We start from the raw sequence: 23340 nt of genomic DNA, 5'->3' as shown, positions 1-23340 counted from the left end.
GTAGCTTGCATTCTGGGTGCTTAGTGTCTGATGGAAGACGAGCGCCTCCGTAAGTGTGCTATTTCGGGCGGTTCTATCACACCTAGGAACCTCTAATTCCACCACCTAATAATTGCACAGGTACACAGACACAACTGTCTGTAGTTGACGGTACCTCTTCAATGCCTCCAAACAGTGCACAAGCTGATACGCCAGACTCTATGGCCGAGGATGGTATTTTCTTTATTAAATTTGTCCTTTTTTGTTTTTTTGTATGCCATTATGTTTCTCTCATCATATATGTGGCTGTGTTGCACAGACTATGATGAGGATGTCATATTTGAGGAGGACGAGGAAGAGGACGAGGCATACTTTTTCGCCTAGCAAGGTACATCGTGTAATAGTCAAAACATTCTTTCATAAACTTTCTTTCAACGCGTAACACATCAACATTTGTCAGAAGATGACAAGGAGGGAACCGATGTCGAGCACATTCTTGACATGGATGAGGAAGAGAACAGTGAGCCTAATGTCCCAGATTCATATGATAGGGTTTACGTTAACGTCCCGTCTGAGTCACACATGCTACCGTCGGTGTCGAACTGTGAGCACTACAACGCAAAGAAATTCGAGGGTGAACCGCCCAGATTCTATTGTCAGGGTGGAAAGATTCATCTTTCAACTCCTAAGACACCACCAGAGCTCATGAGGTTGTGGTCAAGCTCGAACGCTGATGCTAGGCACTTTCGTGTAAACATCAGATATTTCAATGGCCACTTCTCTTTCACTTCTCTGTACCGCCACCTAGATCGTGTGACCACTAACATGCAAATCTACGGTGTCTACGCATTCCGTGCCCATGGCTAGATTTACCATAACATAAGATCATTTGGTAAAGAGGATGGTGTCAAAAAGAGACACCTCGAGCTTTATTTTTATGACGACGATCCGTCCCTCGAGCATCGGATGAGCAAGTGCCATGAGCAATGCACCCAAAAAGATAGAGAAGTTATAGAGCAATTGGTTAGTATCTTTAATGGGAATCCCTACTCTCAATAACTAAGGAGTATGGGACACGTTGAAAACCTTGAGGATTACCAGGTCGAGTTGAACCTTGACCAGCGGCTTGACTAGAGAACATATAATGTGCCATTGACATCAGAGGTGGCCATCATCTGGGTTGAGGGGAGTGAGCATCACGGCCAATTCCAGCATAGTGTTCTCCTGCAAGGGAAGGATTGGTCTATACATGGCATCTGCTCATATAATGCATGCTATGACCCACTATCATACTCGGTGTTCTTTCTAATGGGTGAGCTCGGGTGGCACAACTACATTCCAAAAGTGGGTGTGACTATGGCTCAAGTTGATCGAGCTCGAGCAATCCGCAAAAAGCGTGCTGAGAATGGTGACGATAATGATGGAGGTAACTTGAACTCTTTTCAATAATGCAATATAAACTCTTTTATGTTAACGCAAGATACTAATTCGAATAATGTCTCCCTATAGAACCTGTTTTGAATACATGTGTCTCAGTGCGCGACTACTACTGCTACAAGTTCCAGATGCGGCCAGGGATATTTAATCCAATACTCTATGGTCGGCGTCTTTTCTAGCAGTTCACCGTCGACACCCACATCAAGATTGAGAGCTCACGTTTAGACTACATGAGGAACAATCAAGATACTTTGAGGGCTAGCCTATACTAAGGCCTGGTGGATAGCATGCATTCGGGTGAAGGATCTACTGAGAATGTCGAAAGGCGTACTGTCCTGCCTTCGTCATTCATCGGAGGACCCTATGATATGAGGTGCCGATACATGGATGTAATGGCTCTAGTGTGAAAGTATGGTAAACCTGATATCTTCCTCACAATGACGTGCAACCCTAACTGGGATGAGATCAAGAATGAACTTTATCCAGGCCAGACACCACAGGACCACCTAGATCTGGTCACACAGGTCTTCAAAGCAAAGTTAGAGGCAACGAGGAAAATGTTGATGGAGAAAGACATACTTAGGAAGGTGAAGGCCTACGTATATGTAGTGGAGTTCCAGAAGAGGGGCTTGCCGAATGCACACTTCTTGCTGATAATGGAATGAAAGTACAAGCTCACATGTCCCGAGCAATATGACATGATTATCAGTGCAGAGCTACCAAACAAGAAGAAGTACCTTGAGCTCTACAAGATGGTGACGAAGCATATGATGCATGGTCCCTGTAGGACGCTAAATCCATACTATCCATGCACGGTGGGTCGCGGGTCATGCAAGAACCATTACCCATGCCCATTATGTGAGGCAACGTCACAGGGAAAGGATTCATACCCCATCTATCGGCGACGCAATGATGGTTGCATGCTAAAAGTGTGAGGCCATTACCTAGACAATCAATGGGTCATGCCTTACAACCCTTGCCTGCTACGTACCTTCAACTGCCATATCAATGTTGAGGCCTATGGGAGCATTAAATCAGTAAAGTATCTATTCAAATATATATACAAGGGACATGATATGGCATCGGTGGTGATGAGGGAGACCGACAAAGCAGACAAGAAAGGGAACATTGATGAGATCAAGCAGTATAGAGATGCTCGATGGGTGACGCCTCTAGAAGCACTATGGAGGATATATGGCTTTGACTTGAGCTAGAACCATCCACCAGTACAGCAGCTACAGCTTCATCTACCCGACATGCACATGGTGGCATTTCATAAATAGTATAAGGTCGAACGGATTGTTAATAGGCCAGGTGTAGAAGAGTCAATGCTGACAGCATACTTTGATGCAAACAGGCATCATGAGGAAGCCCGTGGAATCTTGTATCGGGACTTCCCGGAGCATTTTACCAGGTAGTTTGATGGTAAATTCTGGCAGAAAAGGAAAAACTCTGTTTTTCAAGTAGGAAGAGTCATCTCGGCTCATCCTACTGAGGGAGAATGTTACTTTCTTTGTGTTCTCTTGAACAATGTTGCTGGTGCTACCTCATATGAACATCTAAGGACGGTTGATGGCGTGCTACTACCTTCGTTCCATAAAGCTACAGAAAGGAGGGGTCTAATTGAAGAAGACAATACACTGGATGAATGTCTAACTAAAGCAACTTTATTCCAGATGCCTTCCTCTATGCGGAGGCTATTTGCAACAATATTGGTATTCTGCGAGCCGCATGATGTGATGGGGTTGTGGAAAAAACACTACGATGCAATGTCAGAGGACTACAGCCACAATCATCCATCCCCAAATCTGGTGCAACAAATGGTTTTGATAGACATTAGAAACATGATGCAGTCTATGGGGAAGGACATAAGGTCATTTCCTCTTCTAGATATTGATCACTCATACGACGATGCCAGCCATATTCCTCATGAGATATTTGAGGAAGCTAGCATCGAGCAGAATCCCGAAGATGTGTTATTGTGCGACTCACTCAACGCCGAGCAAAAGTCTATCTATGATGAGATAATGGCCGTTGTTTGCAACAAACAAGGCGGGTTGTTCTTTGTGGATGGACCTAGCGAGACGGGAAATACATTTTTGTATAGGGCACTTCTCGCAAAACTATGTAGCTAGGACAAGCTTGTCGTGGCTACAACTACATCTAGAGTCACAGCAGCCATAATGCCAAGTGGGAGGATGGCCCACTCGCATTTCAAGATACCCCTCACTCTTCAAGAGGGCAGTTGTTGTAGCTTCACGAAACAGAGTGGTACTGCCAAGTTGCTGCAGCAAGTAGCTCTCATAATTTGGGACAAGGCATCTATGACAAAGAGGCAAAATGTGGAAGCACTAGACAACAGCCTACGGGATATAATGGGTCGGTCAAACCAACCGTTTGGTGGAAAGACTATTGTCCTTGGTGGGGATTTTAGATAGGTCCTCCCTATTGTGCGAAAAGGATCCAGAGCTCAAATAGTCAGTGCTTCTCTACGAAGGTCGTATCTTTGGGAATCCATGCGCCACCTAAAGCTCGTCCACAACATGAGGGCTCAGAGTGACCCGTGGTTTGTAGATTATCTATTGCGCATTGGTGGTGGAACGGAAGAGGTTAACGAAGATGGCAATGTACGTATTCTAGACGAGATATGTGTCCTGTACTCTGGAGATGCTGAGAAAGATCTTCATACATTGATCGATATCATCTTTCCAGATCTAAATGCAAACATGGCGAACAAAGACTACATCACCACTAGAGCAATTTTATCTACACGTAATGATTGGGTGGACATGATCAATATGAAAATGATTGATATGTTCCAGGGCGGCGAGACGGTGTATCACAGGTTTGACTCCACGGTAGATGATCCACAGAACTACTATCCATCAGAGTTCCTTAACAGTTTGACCCCCAACGGGCTGCCTCCACACGTCTTGAAGCTCAAGCTCGGGTGTCCTGTCATATTGCTTAGGAATATTGACCCTGCCAATGGGCTATGCAACGGTACAAGGCTGGTGGTGCAGGGGTTCCGAAGAAATATAATCGATGCTGAAATCGTGGTGGGGCAGCATGTTGGGAAGCGGGTATTCCTTCCTCAAATACCGCTATGCTCGTATGATGATGAAATGTTCCTGTTCTAGTTTAAGAGGAAGCAGTTTCCTATCAGGCTGAGCTTTGCCATGACGATCAACAAGTCACAGGGCTAAACTATCCCGAACGTGGGTGTGTACCTACCCGCACCAGTGTTCTCTCACGGTCAGTTGTACGTTGCGATGTCTAGAGCCACGTCAAGAACCAATATTAAGATCCTTGCCCTCCCGCCTAATGCGGAGGCACAAGAGGAGGAGGCCAAAAAGATAGAGAAGAAAAATGCTAAAAACAATGCCGAGGGAAAAAATAAGAATGCGTCAAATAAAAAAGATAAGGATAAGAAGACCCCAATAGCGGATGGAACTTTCACGAAGAATATTATATTTAAGGAGGTTTTAACGTCATAGGCGAGGTAACAGAACGTTACTAACGCATACAATGCATTTTTTTCATTCAATTTATATTGTACAAATAATATCTCACTAATGCCATATTTGTTGTTGTTCCTAGATATTTTAAATGGTTTATCAGACTCTACACGGAGATGTTGTATACACACTTGTGTGATGGCATAATGAAAAATTGAACATGTGTTATATTATTGCTATAAAAATGACACTTTGAGTGTTTTGTTCATAATATTTCATTTTGTAACCATTCATAACTATTACACATAGTATGTTCTTAAAACTAAGAGTTTTGTTGACTTTCCCCACTTTTCTCATGTGCCAATATGGGATCAACCGAATTAGCACCTGCATAATTATAAACATAAATTACTTGAATAAAACCAACGAAACAAGGTAGCGATAATAATGAACAATAGTGCTAAACAACATCATACCAGTGGTCGTGGGATGGCACGATCGTTGTGGCGTTGGTTCCGCTCGTTCAGGAGGATAGCTCCTTTGTATTTTCCATTGTTGCACCAGGGTCATTAGTCTGTGAGCATGAAAGAAATGGATATCAGAGATTTCTTCCTGTTAATATAAAACATTATTTTAGCCGCATCACGAAAATGTCTATAAAGTAGAGTTTGTGAGCCTGCGACGCCGCGCACTTCGTGACTGTGTTAAATTCATAAACTTTGCTTTTTGGATTAAATGCCACTTTAACGTTGGTATTTAATTTTTATAGTATTGTTATCTTATCGTGCGATCCGTGTGTTTTTAGTATAAAATGATAGCTATCCCGTAGCAATGCATGGACACGCTACCTAGTCCATAAATTAATTGCTGAAAATTAAAAGCATCGATACACGGTACACCGCCACCAGCTAGAGTATGTATCTTATGGACATGTATTTCCATTTTTGTACCATGAAACATATGGTTTTAACACAAATAACTTAGAAGATTTTTCTCTTGTCAATCCTTCTTATGGACCCCTTCTCGTCAATGACGTCAACATAAAGCATAAAAACTCGTTAAACCTTTTCTGCTAATGCAAACTGCAGCGTCTCGTATATATATTCTTCTCATCTGAGACTTGTCTTCGACGCATGGAATTTGCAAGGAGATATCTGGCCACAACACATGAAGTTGTTAGGTATCATGAGAAAGCATATAAGCCTTTTTCTCAGCTGCCATCTTTAACTTTAAAGTTGATGGAACTCGGGAGGTACCAAGTTGCAGTTCATATAGGTTGGTATGGAATGAACGGCTAAGAACCACACTAGCACGCAAAAGACAGATATTAGGCTCTAGTTCCCTGTGCTGTATATATGGCTCTAAAACGAAACATGTGCCCTAGCCAAAAGTAGCAACGAAAAGTTTTGCCAAATGAACAGAGACATGAAAATACACACTGTGGCAGAATCGTCCGAAATAACATACTTAAGGAGGCGCTCGTCTTTTACCAGACACTAAGCACCTCGAAAGTAGGCTACAGCGAGCGGTGTCCGTCGGGCACACCCCGAGGGAGAACCCGAAAGATCCATATTTTTTCCAAGGATCCAATAATGAGAACGAGTTACAATACCAGTTCATTTCATACATCAGAGTTTCTTAAAAAGTACATTATTACAATACCAAATACTAGAGTGCGGAATGATAACAGCGGAATTTAAAAATAACATCTAGCGGTAGGGGCGAGGATTCCGTCTGAGCCCACCAGAAGGATCCTCCACACAAGGATACTCTTCAAGCATCACCTGCAACAGGGGTAAATGAACCCTGAGTACACAATATACTCGCAAGACTTATCCAACTAGTGGAAATAATTTCCCGACTCCAAGGGATATGATAGGTTTTATGGTTTGCTAGTTTTCTTTAGCAGAAAGCAATACTAATAGTGAGTCCTTATTTATGTATTATTATTAACAGCCGTATTAAGTTATCATCTAGCCAGTCTATATAAGCACATGTTCTATTTTCAAGCAAGAGTTGAGCAATCAGTTATATTTCTTCTCCTTTCTACTTTCAGTTCTTACTACGGTGCTAAACCACAGACAAGCTGTATCGGATTTCTTGGTGATTCACGAATCAATGTGCCCAGCTGGGTGCCCCGAAACACACGCCCCGCTTGTACCCCAGGCACAAGCAGGACCAACCCATCACTCTCCTGTCCCAGATGTCCAGGTCCCCGTCCAAACGTAGACTCCAAGCCCCCACATCCTGAGTCCCAGACTCCGTGTGTTGCAAGGACCTCCACCATCTCCGCCTCCAATCAGTCGGTCCGAAAAGAGACAGATCCGCGACAAGAGAGCAACAAGTCTTCCCTGCGCCCATACCCAAGTATGCGCTCGAAACAATAAATCTGTGACTTGCCTAGAGCCATATGCAACAACCGGTCCTTAATCGATACGGACAGGGAAAAGTGTAACCGGGTCATGCCCTATTGGCCGCAGGACACAACCCCTTACACCCACCAGTACCCAATCCATATCCCTGCTCGGACACCATTTTTCTTTCCACCATTTTATCGTGAGTGTTCATATTTTATTACCTATTTGCGAGTAACGGCAGGTTACTCACGCTACCGGTATCCTGAGCATAGCAGCTACTCGATCTGTACTAGTATGACTCATGGGTAAGTATGTTTATGCAGGTAGTTTCCATAAAATGCCTATAACTTAAATGCACATCACACACACACACACACACACACACACACACACACATATATATATATATATATATATATATATATATATATATATATATATATATATATATATATAGGGAGAGGCTATTCAGTAGCCAGCTACAGAATAAGTTATTCTGTAGCCACCTCCATTTACCATAATTTTATATACTAATTTACAATAATGTCAATATATATTTACTATAGTTGAGTTACTATAACACACGGGGATATTTACCATAACGTTATAGTAAAAACTTAGTAAGAAGTTACTATAATCTCATAAATTAACATAGTAATTATCGTAACTCAAGATGGCTACAGAATAAGTTATTTTGTAGCCAGCTACAGAGTAGTAGTTCTATATATATATATATATATATATATATATATATATATATATATATATATATATATATATATATATATATATATTCAGTGATCATTAAAATAGGGGTTATGCATCGGGGCTTGCCTTGGGCAGGCGCCAGGTCAGCAGGGTCAGCACCAACAGGCTCCTGGGCACCCTCCTGCATGAGGATCTCTTCCTCGTACTCCTCGATCACCTCGTCGTACTCCGGCTCGGCCCAGCAAGGCAGGCGCGTGGACGCGGGCGCGGCCCAGCATGGCGTGCGCGGCGCGGCAGACGCAGCGCGGCCCAGGCGGGAGCGTAGGCCACAGCGAGCGCGAGCTGGCCCAACAGGCAGCGAGCGGGCGCGAGCGCGCGGACGGCCAGCACGCAGGCGCGAACGTGGCCCTGCAGGCGGTGAGCGGAAGCAGCGTGGCCCAGCACGGCGGGCAGGCCGACCCACGGCGGGGGCATGGCGCAAGCGTGAGCTGGCCCAGGCGGGCGTGCAGATGCTGCCCACAAACCACTAAGTGGCGTATTCAATGTATTCACGGATTTCTTTTCCTACACGAAAATGGCCCTAAAACACGAGTGACGCTGGGATGACATCATGCTGACGTCAACAAGCTAATAACAGCAGTACGCACCGCCGGCTACTCTGCTTGCTTTGCTCGCGCATGGTTCGCCGGCCGTGGAGAAGACGCTATACGGCGATGGAGTTCTGAATGAAGTGGGCAGTGTGATGAGCAGCTAAAGGAAAGGCTAGCAGTGCAATGAATTGAAATGGCAAGCTCTGGTTCCGTGGCTAGACGACGGCCCAGACCACCCTAGTCTTATGGAGCAGGCGGAGCTGCACTTCCAAAATTGAGGCACAGTGCGGCGCTACAAGCGATGAGGTGGGGACGGTTGCGCTGCTGGCTGTCTAGCGGAGCTGAGAACTTGATTAATTGGGTCACGATGCTGCCACGACGGTGAACCGAAGGACACGGTCACGCCGGCCAAAACGACAGTGGAGACAGGGGAGTCATGGTGGCTTGGCTTGGCACAACCATGGTCGTCAACGCAAAATACCAGCGTACACAAACGACAAGGACAGTGAGGTGCGCTCCAGACGGCTGTCCGCATGGCCGAACCCACAAACTGACGAACACAGACCTGCGTCACCATGGACGCCGTCGGAGAAAGAAAACCAAGACGCGACGCGACGTCGAAGTGACGGTGGCAGCAGGCGGTCGTCCCACGCGAGTGCAGCCACGGCAAGTCAACAGGACTAGTGCCGGGCGCGGCGATGAATGGCATGTAATGCGACCAAGGTACCGCGCGATGCAACGGTGAGGCAGAGCTAACAGGACTCGTGCGCAGTGCACTTGCATGCGGTGGCAGGCAGCTGAGGCAGCAGTGGTGACCGTAGCCAGCCCAGCACTTGTTCGAGGTAGGTGACGTGCACGGTTTTTAAAGCGGTCACAAAACCCTCTCCGAAGGTCCAAACGCCAAACCAATTCTTTTAGACGCAAGCGGGTACATAGGACTACCGACCAATACCACGACACCATGCTACTTCTTAAGCCGATTTCTCTACAAAAACTGCCAAACGTGGCTTGGTCGACCTATTTTTAACTTACGCGAAATAACTTAAACTTCGAACGGTTTCGCGTTGAATTCCAATTCCGACCTACTTGTTTCATTGTCGACTATGGAGTACGCACTACAACTTTATCAAAGTTCGCATAAACTTCTATAGCATTTTTGCTTGATAAAAAAATTCGCTCCAAATACTAAACAATATTAAACAACATGAAATGTAACAATTGTTTCACGTTTCGGATAAACGTCTCAAGTGCCGTATTTAATTTATACTCCAAATTACACACATGTACAAACAAGTATGATGCTCATGCAGTATTTTAGCAAAAATAGTACAATGTAACATCGAGGGTGTTACAAATCTACCCCTCTAAAACAAAATCTTGACTCGGGATTTTGTGTGCCTAGTGTGAGAAAGAGACAGAGAATACATTATTGGCGCAACAACTAACTATCAGAGCCGGCGAGAAGGTGAGGGTAATGCTGCAATAGGTAACTTTCTTGTTCCCAAGTGGCTTCAGCCTCTGAATGATTTTGCCACTGCACCTTCTAGAATTTTACCACTCTGTTCCTGGTCACTCTCTCCTTCTCATCCAGGATTTTGATAGGGTGCTCCACATAAGTTAAATCTGGCTGAAGGGAAAGTCCTTCCATTTCAACCGCTTCATCAGGAACCCGCAAGCACTTCTTCAGTTGTGATACATGGAACACATTGTGTACTGCAGATAGAATATCTAGAAGTTATAGACTGTAAGCCACTGGACCACATTGCTCCAACACCTGATATGGACCCACATATCGAGGGGCTAGCTTGCCATGAATGCCAAACCAATGCACCCCTCTCATAGGAGACACCTTGAGATATACATAATCTCTAGCTGCAAACTCCAAGGGCCTTCTCTGCTTATCAGCATAAGCTTTATGTCGGCTTTGAGCTGCCTTCAAGTGACTCCTAATAATGCTCACTTGATCCCGAGCTGCTTGGATGAACTCAGGCCCAAAGTATCTGCGGCCTCCCACTTCAACCCAGATGAGTGGCATCCTACACTTCCTTCCATATAGGGCTTCAAATGGTGCCATGTGGATGCTTTCCTGATAGCTATTATTATATGAAAATTTAGCTAACTTCAAACACTTATCCCACTTCTCAGGAAAAGAAATGGTACAAGCCCTCAACATATCCTTGAGCACCTGGTTCACCCTTTTAGTCTATCTATCAGTTTGGGGGTGGTATGCGGAGCTTCTAAGAAGATGAGTACCCAAACAGTGCTGTAGTTGCTCCCAGAAACAAGAGACAAAAATTGGCCCTCTATCAGAAGCGATAGTAAGAGGAACTCCATGTAGGGTCACAATCTGATTGAAATGTATCTCAGCATACTTCTTAGTAGTATATCTAGTGTCCACTGGGATAAAGTGAGCAGACTTGGTGAGACGGTCCACAATGACCCAGATAGAATCGTAACCTGAGGATGTGCGGGGTAAACCCACAATGAAATCCATGGAAATATCCTCCCATTTCCAAACAGGAATGGGCAAGGGCTGCAAATATACAGGGGTACGCATATGATCTGCTTTAATCCTGCCACAAGTGTCACACTCCGTGACATGCCGGGTGATGTCTTGCTTCATGTTAGACCACCAGTACAAGTGGCGTAGATCATGATACATCTTGTTACTGCCAGGATAAATAGACAACTTTGAATGGTGAGCTTCATTCAAATTTTTTCTTTTCAGCTCTTCATTGGATGGAACCACTAGTCTATCCTTGTATCTCACGACCCCTTGCTCATCAATACTAAAGTGAGGGCCACGACCTTCGGCCATCAACTTCCTGATGTGAGGAATCTCTTCGGGGTCTTCCTTCTGTTTCTGAATAATTTGCTCCAGCAACTCTGAGGTCAATGCAATATGAGCTAGCACCTCTATGTGGTTGTGAGACAAAGGTATTTCCTCAACCTAATGTGACTTACGGCTCAAGGCATCTGCTATGACATTGGCCTTTCCTGGGTGATAATGGACTTTCAAATTATAATCCTTTATCAACTCTAACCATCTCCTTTGCCCCATGTTCAGCTCAGACTAAGTAAAAATATACTTGAGGCTCTTGTGGTCTGTAAAGATTTGCACTTTGTTACCCAACAGATTATGCCTCCAAATCTTCAGAGCATGGACAACAACAGCCAACTCTAAGTAATGAGTGGGGTAGTTCACCTCATGCTTCTTTAGTTGGCGCGAAGCATAAGCTATCACACGCCTATCTTGCATAAGCACACACCCCAACCCCGTCTTTGAGGCATCACAGTATACATCAAAGGGCCTATCAATATCTGGTTGGGCCAACACAGGAGCAGTGGTCAGAAAAGTCTTCAGAGATTAAAAAGCTTCTTCTCAAGTTAGGCTCCAATCAAACTTAGCTTCTTTCTAGAGCAGCTTGGTCATTGGCTGGGTTATCTTGGAGAAATCAGGAATAAAACGCCGATAGTATCCCGCTAGACCAAGGAACTAACGAATCTGATGCACAGACTTGGGAGACTTCCAATCCAATACATCTTGCACCTTGCTGAGATCTATAGAAATGCCTTCAGGTGTCAACACATGCCCCTAAAACTACACTCGATCCAACCAAAACTCGCACTTGCTGAATTTAGCATACAGCTTGTGCTCCCTTAGTTGAGTCAGTACTATCCGGAGGTGTCAGGCGTGCTCTTCATCATTCTTGGAATAGATCAGGATGTCATCAATGAAAACCACCACAAACATATCTAGCTCCAGCATGAAAACTGAATTCATCATGTACATGAAGAAGATAGGAGCATTGGTGAGACCAAAAGACATCACTAGGTACTTATACAGCCCATACCTAGTAGAGAAAGTTGTCTTTGGTATATCATATGGCCTGATCTTGATCTGATGATAGCCTGATCAGAGATCAATCTTTGAAAACACCTTAGCACCAGCTAATTGGTCAAACAAGGTATCTATGCGGGGCAAGGGATACTTGTTCTTAACTATTACCGTATTAAGGGGGCGGTAATCCACACACATCTGCAAGGTACCATCCTTCTTCTTCACGAAAATGGCTGGGCAACCCCATGGTGATTAAACTTGTTCACATATTCCATCGCTGTCCTATTCCCCTGGCGTAGCTCCAGGAACTCAGTCACCTTCTGGTTGATGACACCGGTAGGGATAAAGAACTCTCAGAATGTGGTGGAGAACTCCTGCCAGGTTGCCTGATGATCTGGCTACTCTATGGCCTGGAAGGTGTCCCACCAAGCACCTGCGGACCCCAAAAGCTGTTGCGCTACAAAGCGCACCTTCTGCTCGTCGGCCACACTGAGGAGTCAAAACTTCTATTCCATAGTGCGAAGTTAGTGCTCCACCTCTAGAGGCTCATCAGATGGGGTGAAGGTGGGTGTGTGAGTCTTGAGGAAGTCCTGGTAAGAGGACAATCCCTCAGGACGACGGGCACCACCCCCGTTCCCACCGTGACCCTCGTGGCCTCCGTGGGCGAGGCCCACGACAGCCTGTGCCATAATGTCTAGGGCACGAGTTGTTTCCTGGCGAATAGCAGCTGACTCTCGGCGAGCAGCCAATAGCTCCGCCATTATCTCCACGGGAGTCATCGGTAGAGGCGGTGGCGACAGCGGGAAAGGATGAGGAGCCAAAGGTGGAACCTCCTGACCTCCCCCGTTGCCGCGCTCAATGGCCCGACCACTATCACCCTGGCCCTCGTGAGCCACCCCAGAACTGATGCTCCCGCGTCCAGACCTTAGATTCATCTATAAGAGATACAAACCATCCATTAGAACACCTTCCCAGATCAGAAGCAAGGAATTAGGGGAATGACAGCACATTTATTAAAGCATTACGTTAGTTAGCCCTATCAATTTACTAATTCCATTATACGTGAAGGGGGATTTCAGTTGAAGTAAGATGCTATTATCATGATGCATGCTTCGACCTATACGTTCACTCTAGCTGGAATATAGCGGCATTCGTAAAATTTTCGGCACATCGCACACTCACTTTCTGCGATACTAAGTGATTTCTTACGCAACGTAAGTCAGTGTACCTGCAGAAAATTCATTAGATAAAACTAGTGTCGCTATCCTAGATAGACCATATTGCTAGGACAACAAATCTGTGACTTGCCTAGAGCCATATGCAACGACCGGTCCTTAATCGACATGAACAGGGAAAAGTGTAGCCGAGTCATGTCCTGTTGGCCGCAGGACATAACTCCTTACACCCACCAGTACCCAATCCATATCCCTGCCCAGGCACTATTTTTCTTTCCACTATTTTATCATGAGTGTTCATATTTTATTACCTATTTGCGAGTAACGGCAGGTTACTCACGCTACCGGTATCCTGAGCATAGCAACTACTCAGCCTGTACTAGTATGACTCATGTGTAAGTATGTTTATGCAGGTAGTTTCCATAAAATGCCTGCAACTTAAATGCACATCACACACAAACACACACACACACACACACACATATATATATATATAGGGAGAGGCTATTTAGTAGCCGGCTACAAAATAAGTTATTCTGTAGCCACCTCCATTTACTATAATTTTATATACTAATTTACCATAATATAAATACATATTTACGATAGTTGGGTTACTATAACACATGGGGATATTTACCATAACGTTATATTAAACCACTTAGTAAGGAGTTACTATAATCTCGTAAAATAACATAGTAATTATCGTAACTCAAAGTGGCTACAGAATAAGTTATTCTGTAGCCAGCTACAGGATAGTAGTTATATATATATATATATATATATATATATATATATATATATATATATATATATATATATTCAGTGATCATTAAAATAGGGGTTATGCATTGGGGCTTGCCTTGGGCAGGCGCCGGGTCAGCACCAACAGGCTCCTGGGCTCCCTCCTGCACGAGGATCTCCTCCTCATACTCCTCGATCACCTTGTTGTACTCCGGCTCGCCGACAGGCACGAAGTCTACCAGCTCGTGATCTACATACATGAAATAACGGTGCAATGCTTAGGAATATGACAACAGCAACTCTTAAAATAACAGTACATCGCATTTAACTACTAAGCTAGTGCTACCGACCACGGTGCTAAACTATCTAAAATATGTCATTCATTATTATTATAGCAACTACATATATTCTTACTCCTAATGCTATATACGATAAAGCAAGGGTAATAACTACTTTATTTAGCAACTCGTTCTAAGGCTACGAATTTTACAACAAGTACATAATATCCTAGGGAACCTACTGTAAAATTTTCAAAGCTAAAACTATTACCGATTTGCCACAAGAATTCCTACAAATATTAATCTACCTAATACTAAGCTTTCTAATTAGAATTTATGAGCCTATCATCATAACAGCTAACTACAAACTAACTACACTAACAAATAGATGGTATTTTTGTGAACCTAACAAACTTGGTTTCATTATTTTTGGAGCACTACACAATTTACTACAAATTACCAAAGTTTAGCTAAAATCTTTATTGAATAAACACTTGCGATTTATTGGAAATTGAAACAAATGCATTCACAGTGCGGCCCACTCGGCTCGGCTCGGCCCAGCAAGGCGGGCGCGTGGACGCGTGCGCAGCCCAGCGCGGCGTGCGCGGCGCGGCGGACGCAGCGCGAGCTGGCCCAACAGGCGGCGAGCGGGCACGAGCGCGCGGATGCTGCGAGCGCACGGACGGCCAGCACGCGGGTACGAACGCGGCCCTGCAGGCAGCGAGCGGAAGCAGCGCGGCCTAGCGCGGCAGCGGACGCAGTGCGGCAGGTAGGCCGGCCCACGGCGGAGGCGCGGCGCAAGCGCGAGCTGGCCCAGGCGGGCGTGCAGATGCTGCCCACATAGCACTAAGTGGCGTATTCGATGTATTCACGGATTTCTTTTCCTACACAAAAATGGCCCTAAAACACGAGTGACGCCAGGATGACGTCATGCTGACGTCAACAAGCTAATAACAGCAGTACTCACCGCCGGCTACTCTGCTTCTTTGCTCGCGCGTGGTTCGCCGGCCGCGGAGAAGACGCTATACGGCGGTGGAGCTCTGAATGAAGTGGGCAGTGCGATGAGCAGCTGAAGGAAAGGCTAGCAGTACAATGAATTGAATTGGCAAGCTCTGGTTTCATGGCTGGACGACGGCGCAGACCACCCTGGTCTTATGGAGCAGGCGGAGCTGCACTTCCAAAATTGAGGCACAGTGCGGCGCTACAAGCGACGAGGTGGGGACGGTTGCGCTGCTGGCTGTCTAGCGGAGCTGAGAACTTGATTAATTGGGTCATGACGCTGCCACGACGGCGAACCGAAGGACACAGTCACGCCGACCAAAACGACAGCGAAGACAGGGGAGTCATGGCGGCTTGGCTTGGCACAGCCACGGTCGTCAACGCAAAATACCAGCGCACACAAACGACAGGGACAGCGAGGTGCGCTCTAGACGGCTGTCCGCACGGCCGAACCCACAAACCGACGAACACGAACCTGCATCACCGCGGACGGCGTCGGACAAAGAAAACCAGGACGCGACGCGACGCCGAAGTGACGGTGGCAGCAGGCGGTCGTCCCACGCGAGTGCAGCCGCGGCGAGTCAACGAGACCAGTGCCGGGCGCGGCGATGGGTGGCATGTAATGCGACCAAGGTACCACGCGGCGCGATGGCGAGGCAGAGCTGACAGGACCCGTGCGCAGTGCGCTTGCGTGCGGTGGCAGGCAGCCGAGGCAGGAGTGGTGACCGCGGCCAGCCCATCACTTGTTTGAGGTAGGTGACGTGCACGGTTTTTAAAGCAGACGCAAAACCCTCTCCGAAGGTCCAAACGCCAAACCAATTCTTTTAGACGCAAGCGGGTACGTAGGACTACCGACCAATGCCACGACATCATGCTACTTCTTAAGCCGATTTCTCTACAAAAACTGCCAAACGTAGCTTCGTCGACCCGTTTTTAACTTACGCGAAATAACTTAAACTTCGAACGGTTTCGCGTCGAATTCCAATTCCGACCTACTTGTTTCATTGTCGACTACGGAGTACGCACTACAACTTTATCAAAGTTCACATAAACTTCTATAGCATTTTCGCTTGATAAAAAAATTCGCTCCGAATACTAAACAATATTAAACAACATGAAATGTAACATTTGTTTCACGTTTCGGATAAACGTCTCAAGTGCCGTATTTAATTTATACTCTAAATTACACACATGTACAAACAAGTATGATGCTCATACAGTGTTTTAGCAAAAACAGTACAATGTAAGGGCGTTACACACACGTACGGAACATATGGCCTCAGGGACCACGATCCCCGGATGAGCCTGTTTGTATATTATATGAGATGTAACAGGTCTCCATATCATATATCTATGACTGTATAGAAAATTAGAAAGCAACGGCAAGGCAACATCAAATTAATATTGGCGTTGCCAATGCAAGTTACATGATGCAGTGGCAGCTTATAAAGAAACAAGACCCATCACAGGAGAAACTAATAGCTAGATAGTTTTTCATTAAGGTCTTGTTTGGTGCGGCTCCTGCATGGCCCCAGCACCAGCTCGTGCACCGAAGTCGATGGAGCCATACCAAACACATATGAGAGGAGCCGGAGCCGTTTTTATCATACAGACGTGAAGCCACAAAATCGATCTCCGTTGAGGGGCTTTGGCTCCGATACTTGAGCACGTGTAATCGGAGCCTTCCCAAACACATCCTAAGAAACAAATAAACACCAAAATTTGAGTTGAGGAAGACCCAAACATATTGGTAGGGAAGCACACGATATCTCTCACCCTAATAAGTTGAACCAGAGTCACTTTCTATGTAGTGCCATCTAAGTTGAAGCCTAGCTAGTGATAGACAGCGCTCCCAAATCATAAAGCAAAACATATAGCTTATGGGTCTAGGTCCCATACTCCCAAGATGCCAAGATGCATGCGTTAGTGTTTTGTAATAGACTTAATAAGAAAACTGAGCTGCTATGCTATTTCCTGCCACTAAATGTAGAACTGCTTTCAGATGCAAAGTGTTGCTTCAAACAAGGGACATTTGACACATACTCCCTATGTTCTAAATTATAAGTCGTTTTGATTTTTTTGATACCTCCATTTTGCTATGCATCTAGATATAATAATATGTTTAGATATATAGTAAAATGGATGAAAAAAAAATCAAAACGACTTATAATTTAGAACGGATGGAGTAATTAGCATAGAAGCATGTGTGTTATCGCATAGGTTTTGGATATTCATTGGCAGAATGGAGACCCAAGACTACTATAAATGTAGGTGCAAGTATTTCCAATAGCAATTACATCACACTCACATTGTCCTTCGCATAAACGGAACTAACCAAACCTGCAGAGGCACCTAAACTACAAAGGAAAACAAATTATTATTGTTAAGCCGAAAAATGCTCAAACAGGAGATGATGACGATGCAAGTGGAAACTAAAACACATTGCAACACTGCCATTCTCATGTTTTCTCCACCTGAATATAAAAGGCACATCGCCTTCAGAGACCAAGTGGCACACACATATGATGACAGATGTATGAGTTTTATCAAATGGCATAAGCCGCAACTGTTCTTTTAAAGCCCAACTTTTTCTAATGCTACCTCTAAGGGAAAACCGGTTGCTTTTTGTGAAAGCAAATTAAATAAAATAAGTCACGCTAACTCTGTGAACACGAACAAATTCCTTGTAACCAACTTCATCCTGACCCAATCTACACACACGAGTTTTTCTTTCCTTCTAGGGAGTTTATTAGCTAGAGAGTTCAAAAATAAATCCGTGAGCATGATTCCCTCTTTGGTTGACAACCACATCTTGCTGCACCGCAACTTCAGCACGCCAGTCTCTATCGGGCTACAATGCAGCTCTGCCACGCATTGAAGAAAGCTCGGCCCCTCCACTTGAGGCCAGCCTCGGGGCTGATCGGCTGTTATTAAAGTCAGCTGAAGCTATTTTGTTGTGTGAGAAAAATACTATAGATTCTAGCTAATAAGTTCAAGCGAAGGAGACCTAAACCACGCCAGGAAAAAGGTAGTAGATGTACGCCACGAATGCATGTTTGGAAATCAACTTTGTGTTAAGGCTAACATAGATGTACGCCAGAAGTTCGGTGTGTCCTGAATGCTTCACCACTCTATTTCTCGCCAAGAGTTCTAGGGGCACGGTTTGTAATCCGCAGCTCGCCTCGGCTAAGGAAAGCCATACACGTTGTTTTGTCTAGTTTTGCGGTTGGCAGATAAACAAGGCGTCTAAGCACATATATATTTAGAACTAAATTTTGAAAACCAGACCAGTCTAGTTAATTTTCTGCTCCTCAAAAGCACCCCACGATTGATTCTCAGCTAAATGGACATGGACCTGGCCTTTTCATGTTCAATGGCAGCACTCACAGCCCGGGTGGAAAATGGAAATGAATGGAAGCTTGGGGAAAGAAGGGGGAAAAAAAAACAGGACGAGAAAGGAATAGTAGTGAGCAAAGGAGAAGCGCTAGTGTTCGACGTCGACGTCAGCAGCGAAGGGGGGTTTGAATTGATTGCCAAGTCAGGTGGGGTGAGAGGGAGCTAGGGGCAAAAGCAAGACAGTGGGGAGAATCAAAATACCGCAACCCCGGAGGCCACAAATCAAGCTTGTGGCTCTCGGCCACCGCCCGCTCGCCCACGTGGCCCCCACCCCCCGCCTCCCGCTCCCTTAAAACTATCCCCAATTCCCCGTCCGCTCCGATCGATCCATCCATCCTTCGATCGCCCACACTTCCGTCCATCCAGGCCTCCAGGGAGATAAATTCTCATTCCTGGACCGATCGCCGCCGCTGCTGCTGCTTTGCTATGGTGGTGGTGGTGCAGTAAAACAAGACTGCTGCTCCAACTCCAAGAGAAATTATTCGAGAACGCACGCAGTAGGCGAGAACTCCGAGAAGAAGTTTCGGAGAGAAGAGACGAGAAGCATAGAGGGAGGGAGGGAGGGAGAGATGGGGGAGGGCAGAGCAGGAGACGGCCTCATCAAGCTGTTCGGGAAGACCATCCCCGTGCCGGAGACGGCCGCCGTGGGCGAGGCTGCCAAGGTTGGTCTCGTTTCTCTTCTCCCTCCTCCCAACATCTCTCTTTCCCAAGCAAAAGAAAGCCATGTTTGAATTGGAGCCAACGGTAGGAGTGAGTGCTTGCTTGAACACACCCAGTGATCAGTGGGCAATCAGAATTTTGTTTTCCACCTACAAACTTTAAAGAGCCTCGGCGATCGAAAATATTTTATCTAGAAAAATAGAGTATTCCTCGTTCATACAGAAGGAAATCTTTTCCTTTGCACTTCATCGGCGAGCCGCCAGGGGTCGCCGGGCGGTGGCTTCGCCACTGCCTGCTAGGTTCCTCCGTGGCAAACTAGACGATTCCACCGTGGCAACTCATGTACTAGACGATTTGATGATTTTCTGTTGCAGTTGCTCCCTTAATAAGATTTATATATATTTAGGATGGTGGTTTTCTGTTCTTCCTGTTTTTCCTTTTTCCATGTTTCCACTTTTGGCTTCCATTAGCAAGCGAATTTTACCGTATTTTTTTTCGTACCTCTCTCTCTCTCTCTCTCTCTCTCTCTCTAACAGCAGTGCTCTTGCTGTTTTCGTCCAACATAGGCTATGGTTTTATGTCAGCCGAAGAAACACTTGGTAGTTTATTCAGAGGTGGTGCAGGATTTAGCTTTTCCCTTGCTTTCAAGGATTTTGCCACCAAATATCTTTTATTACACTACTACTGGGTCCAGAAGCTGCTATATCAACCACTACCGATTGCAACATCACTAATTTGTTTCTTGAGCTCTAATTCAGAACATCATGCATGCGCCGTATGATACGGATCAATTACATCACCATGCTTTAGTGTTAAAATCACACCATCAACAGCTGTTTTGGTAGCTATCAAGAGCTAAAAAGAAAATAAATAACATTAAAATTCACTGATACAACCGTTCCTGTATACCCTTTAGGATGTGAACTTCTAATTTTTCACCAATAAAGCTGAAACTTAAACTCTTGCGAGAACTTCAGTAGGCCAAGAACTCAGCAAGCTTATCTGCATGATTGCAGGACATCCAACAAAGCGGCAGCAGCGGCACCACTGATCCGAAGGGGCAAGAGAACACCCTTCAGGACTCCACAGGCTCGCCTCCGCAGCAGGAGGTTGCGGACACTGAAGACTCGTCGGCTGCCAAGACCTCCTCGGCAGACAAACAGCAGGGCGAGGCGGCCAACCAGAAGGAGAAGCTCAAGAAGCCTGACAAGATCCTGCCGTGCCCCCGGTGCAACAGCATGGACACCAAGTTCTGCTACTATAACAACTACAACATCAAGCAGCCACGCCACTTCTGCAAGAACTGCCAAAGGTACTGGACTGCTGGCGGTGCCATGCGCAACGTGCCTGTGGGTGCAGGCCGGCGCAAGAGCAAGAGCGCGTCAGCCGCTTCCCACTTCCTTCAGAGGGTCAGGGCCGCTCTGCCCATCGATCCCCTCTGCACGGCAGCCAAGACGAATGGCACGGTGCTCAGCTTCGGCTCTGACATGTCCAGCTTAGACCTCACAGAACAGATGAAGCACCTGAAGGAGAAGCTCATCCCAATAGCGGGGATCAAGAACGGCGATGAACGTTCAGTTGGCTCTTGCACTGAAGGACCTGCGAAGGCAGAAGACTCAAACCAAAAGGAGAATGTTACAGCAGAGAAATCTGCAAAAAATGTTCAGCATCCATGCATGAACGGGGTGGCCATGTGGCCATTTAGCTGTGCACCACCACCTGCCTGTTACACCCCAGGCAGCATAGCAATTCCGTTCTACCCAGCAGCTGCTGCCTACTGGGGTTGCATGGTTCCAGGAGCTTGGAATGCCCCATGGCCGCCTCACTCCCCGTCCGAGATGGGTTCGACCCATAGCACTACTTCTCCAGCATCCACGAAGTCCAATTGCTTCACACCAGGAAAGCGCCCTAGAGACTGCAACGAGGAAGGAGATACCAAAGGAAATGGCAAGGTGTGGGTGCCAAAGACGATCCGAATCGATGACGTGGATGAGGTGGCCAGGAGTTCTATCTTGTCGCTAATCGGGATCAATGGCGACAAAGCTGGCAAAGATGGCACAGGGTGCAAGCTTGCAAGGGTTTTTGAGCGGAAAGAAGAGGCAAGGACGGCAACTCACTCAGTCATCAACGGCTTGCCGTTCTTGCAGGGGAATCCAGCTGCGCTCTCACGGTCATTGACCTTCCAGGAGGGATCTTGAACATCACATGAACCTCAATTCTGTTAAGACGAGCCGTTTAGTGCGGCACAGCTGAAATTTTGTACATTAGAGGATTGTAAGTAATCTAGGTGTGGGCAATGGAGGGGTGTATAACATAGCTCACCATATATATATGGGTCGGGGATGGATAAGGAGAGCAAGTTTCCTTATTTGTGGATATAATAAATAATATTATAAAGATTGAAATATTTGGTTGCAAAATTGTTTTTCAGCAATAGCATCAGATGTTCTGAACAATTGGCTGTTGGCCCATTTCAGTGAACAAAAGTGGTCCACCGTATTCTTGGAAATTTGATACTTTTTAGCATATATTCGGTTGTCAGCTGCTGAAGAAACAATATCTGAGTCGTTGTTTTAGAAAATTGCACCATAGGCCCTAAACTTGCGCACTTGTCTGAACTAGACCTCGGAACTTACAATTTGCATCCTTAACCCTGTGAATTTGTGTAGTTATCCACTAGCCCATGAGCTTGCATGCTTGACAGGCCCCTCAAACTTGCTTGGTTCTCTCACCGAGGCTGCTTAAATTTTGTCCCTATTCGGGGGATTAGGTGAGATAACGTGTAAGTTCAAGGGGGAGCAAGAAAGAAAACTGTCTCATGTTTGAGGGGCTGGTGAGATAATCAAGCAAGTTCCGGGGCCTCCGGTGCAATTCTCTCCTCGTTGTCAGTATCTTTCCTTCCGGTCTTATCCTTTGTTTCTTTATTCCTTTTATTTGAGATAAAAGGATCATGAAAGTGATACAAAAAGTGGACAAAGGCACAGAAGAAAGTAGGAAAGCGATAGACAACTACTGAATGTCCCACTGACCTCAAATGCCAAAGAGGAATAAATTATTGCTCTGCCTTCACACAAACTGAATACTGCCAACTGTCCTGCAGAAAAAATCGAACCAATAAGAAAAGAGGGTCACAAAAAATATTAAAATTCACACCAAATTCTCGTCTGACTATCTGATAAATTAGACCGGTATTCAACATGCCACCATGCGATCTGAAAGAAAGAGAAGCTTCTGCAAAAAAGTCTAGTCTCTAATTAGGCATAAAGTGGCTGCTTCTGACCCCTCCCCCCCCCCCCCCCCCCCCCCCCCCAAAAAAAAATAATAAGTGATAACTATAGTGTACTTCAGCCTAATTGCTGACCTTTTTCTTAACTGACTGGTAGCACAGAGCACACTTGTCCTTATCTTTATGTTTTAAAAATGAACAATAACATAGCCTGACTCTAATTTTTTAAAATGTCAAAGAAGCTGTATTTGTATTTGTACCCAGTGCAGAGAGCTCCCGCTCTGTGCGGGGTCTGGGGAAGGGTGTCAGTGACAAGCCTTACCCTCGCCTGTATTTGTATTTGTATGGAGAAAAAATGATATTCTGTATTGGGTCTGCTCCGTGCATGTTGATATGACAGTATGACACAACAGTAATTATCTTAAGCTGAAACTTGAAATTTGGGATCCATAAACACGAACAAAATCTTGGTACTCATCATGAAACATATGCTGA

General features: G+C 45.5%; 2 protein-coding genes and 1 pseudogene across 3 annotated transcripts; all 3 read left to right on the top strand.

Annotated features, from left to right (window-relative positions):
• The first annotated feature begins 200 nt into the window (after positions 1 to 200).
• LOC136468576 (uncharacterized) lies at positions 201 to 846 on the top strand (annotated as a pseudogene).
• Positions 847 to 3932: 3086 nt separating this feature from the next.
• On the top strand, positions 3933 to 4622 carry LOC136468567 (uncharacterized). Its single transcript, XM_066467093.1, has 2 exons — positions 3933 to 4499; positions 4557 to 4622. Exons 1-2 carry the CDS (start codon positions 3933 to 3935, stop codon positions 4620 to 4622), a joined length of 633 nt encoding a protein of 210 aa, XP_066323190.1.
• A 14552-nt stretch (positions 4623 to 19174) lies between these two features.
• On the top strand, positions 19175 to 22041 carry LOC136551578 (cyclic dof factor 1-like). 2 transcript variants are annotated; one of them, XM_066543130.1, is made up of 2 exons: positions 19175 to 19621; positions 20636 to 22041. In XM_066543130.1, exons 1-2 carry the CDS (start codon positions 19529 to 19531, stop codon positions 21815 to 21817), a joined length of 1275 nt encoding a protein of 424 aa, XP_066399227.1. In that variant the 5' UTR covers positions 19175 to 19528; the 3' UTR covers positions 21818 to 22041. The 2 variants fall into 2 exon arrangements, with proteins under 2 accessions (XP_066399227.1, XP_066399232.1); XM_066543135.1 differs by having other exon boundaries at positions 19573 to 19703.
• Positions 22042 to 23340: the final 1299 nt, after the last annotated feature.

The sequence above is a fragment of the Miscanthus floridulus genome, chromosome 1 (assembly GCF_019320115.1).
Source record: "Miscanthus floridulus cultivar M001 chromosome 1, ASM1932011v1, whole genome shotgun sequence".
Classification (NCBI taxonomy): domain Eukaryota; kingdom Viridiplantae; phylum Streptophyta; class Magnoliopsida; order Poales; family Poaceae; genus Miscanthus; species Miscanthus floridulus.
Note: the sequence above shows the minus strand (reverse complement) of the source record. Positions and strands in the feature narration are given on the sequence as shown.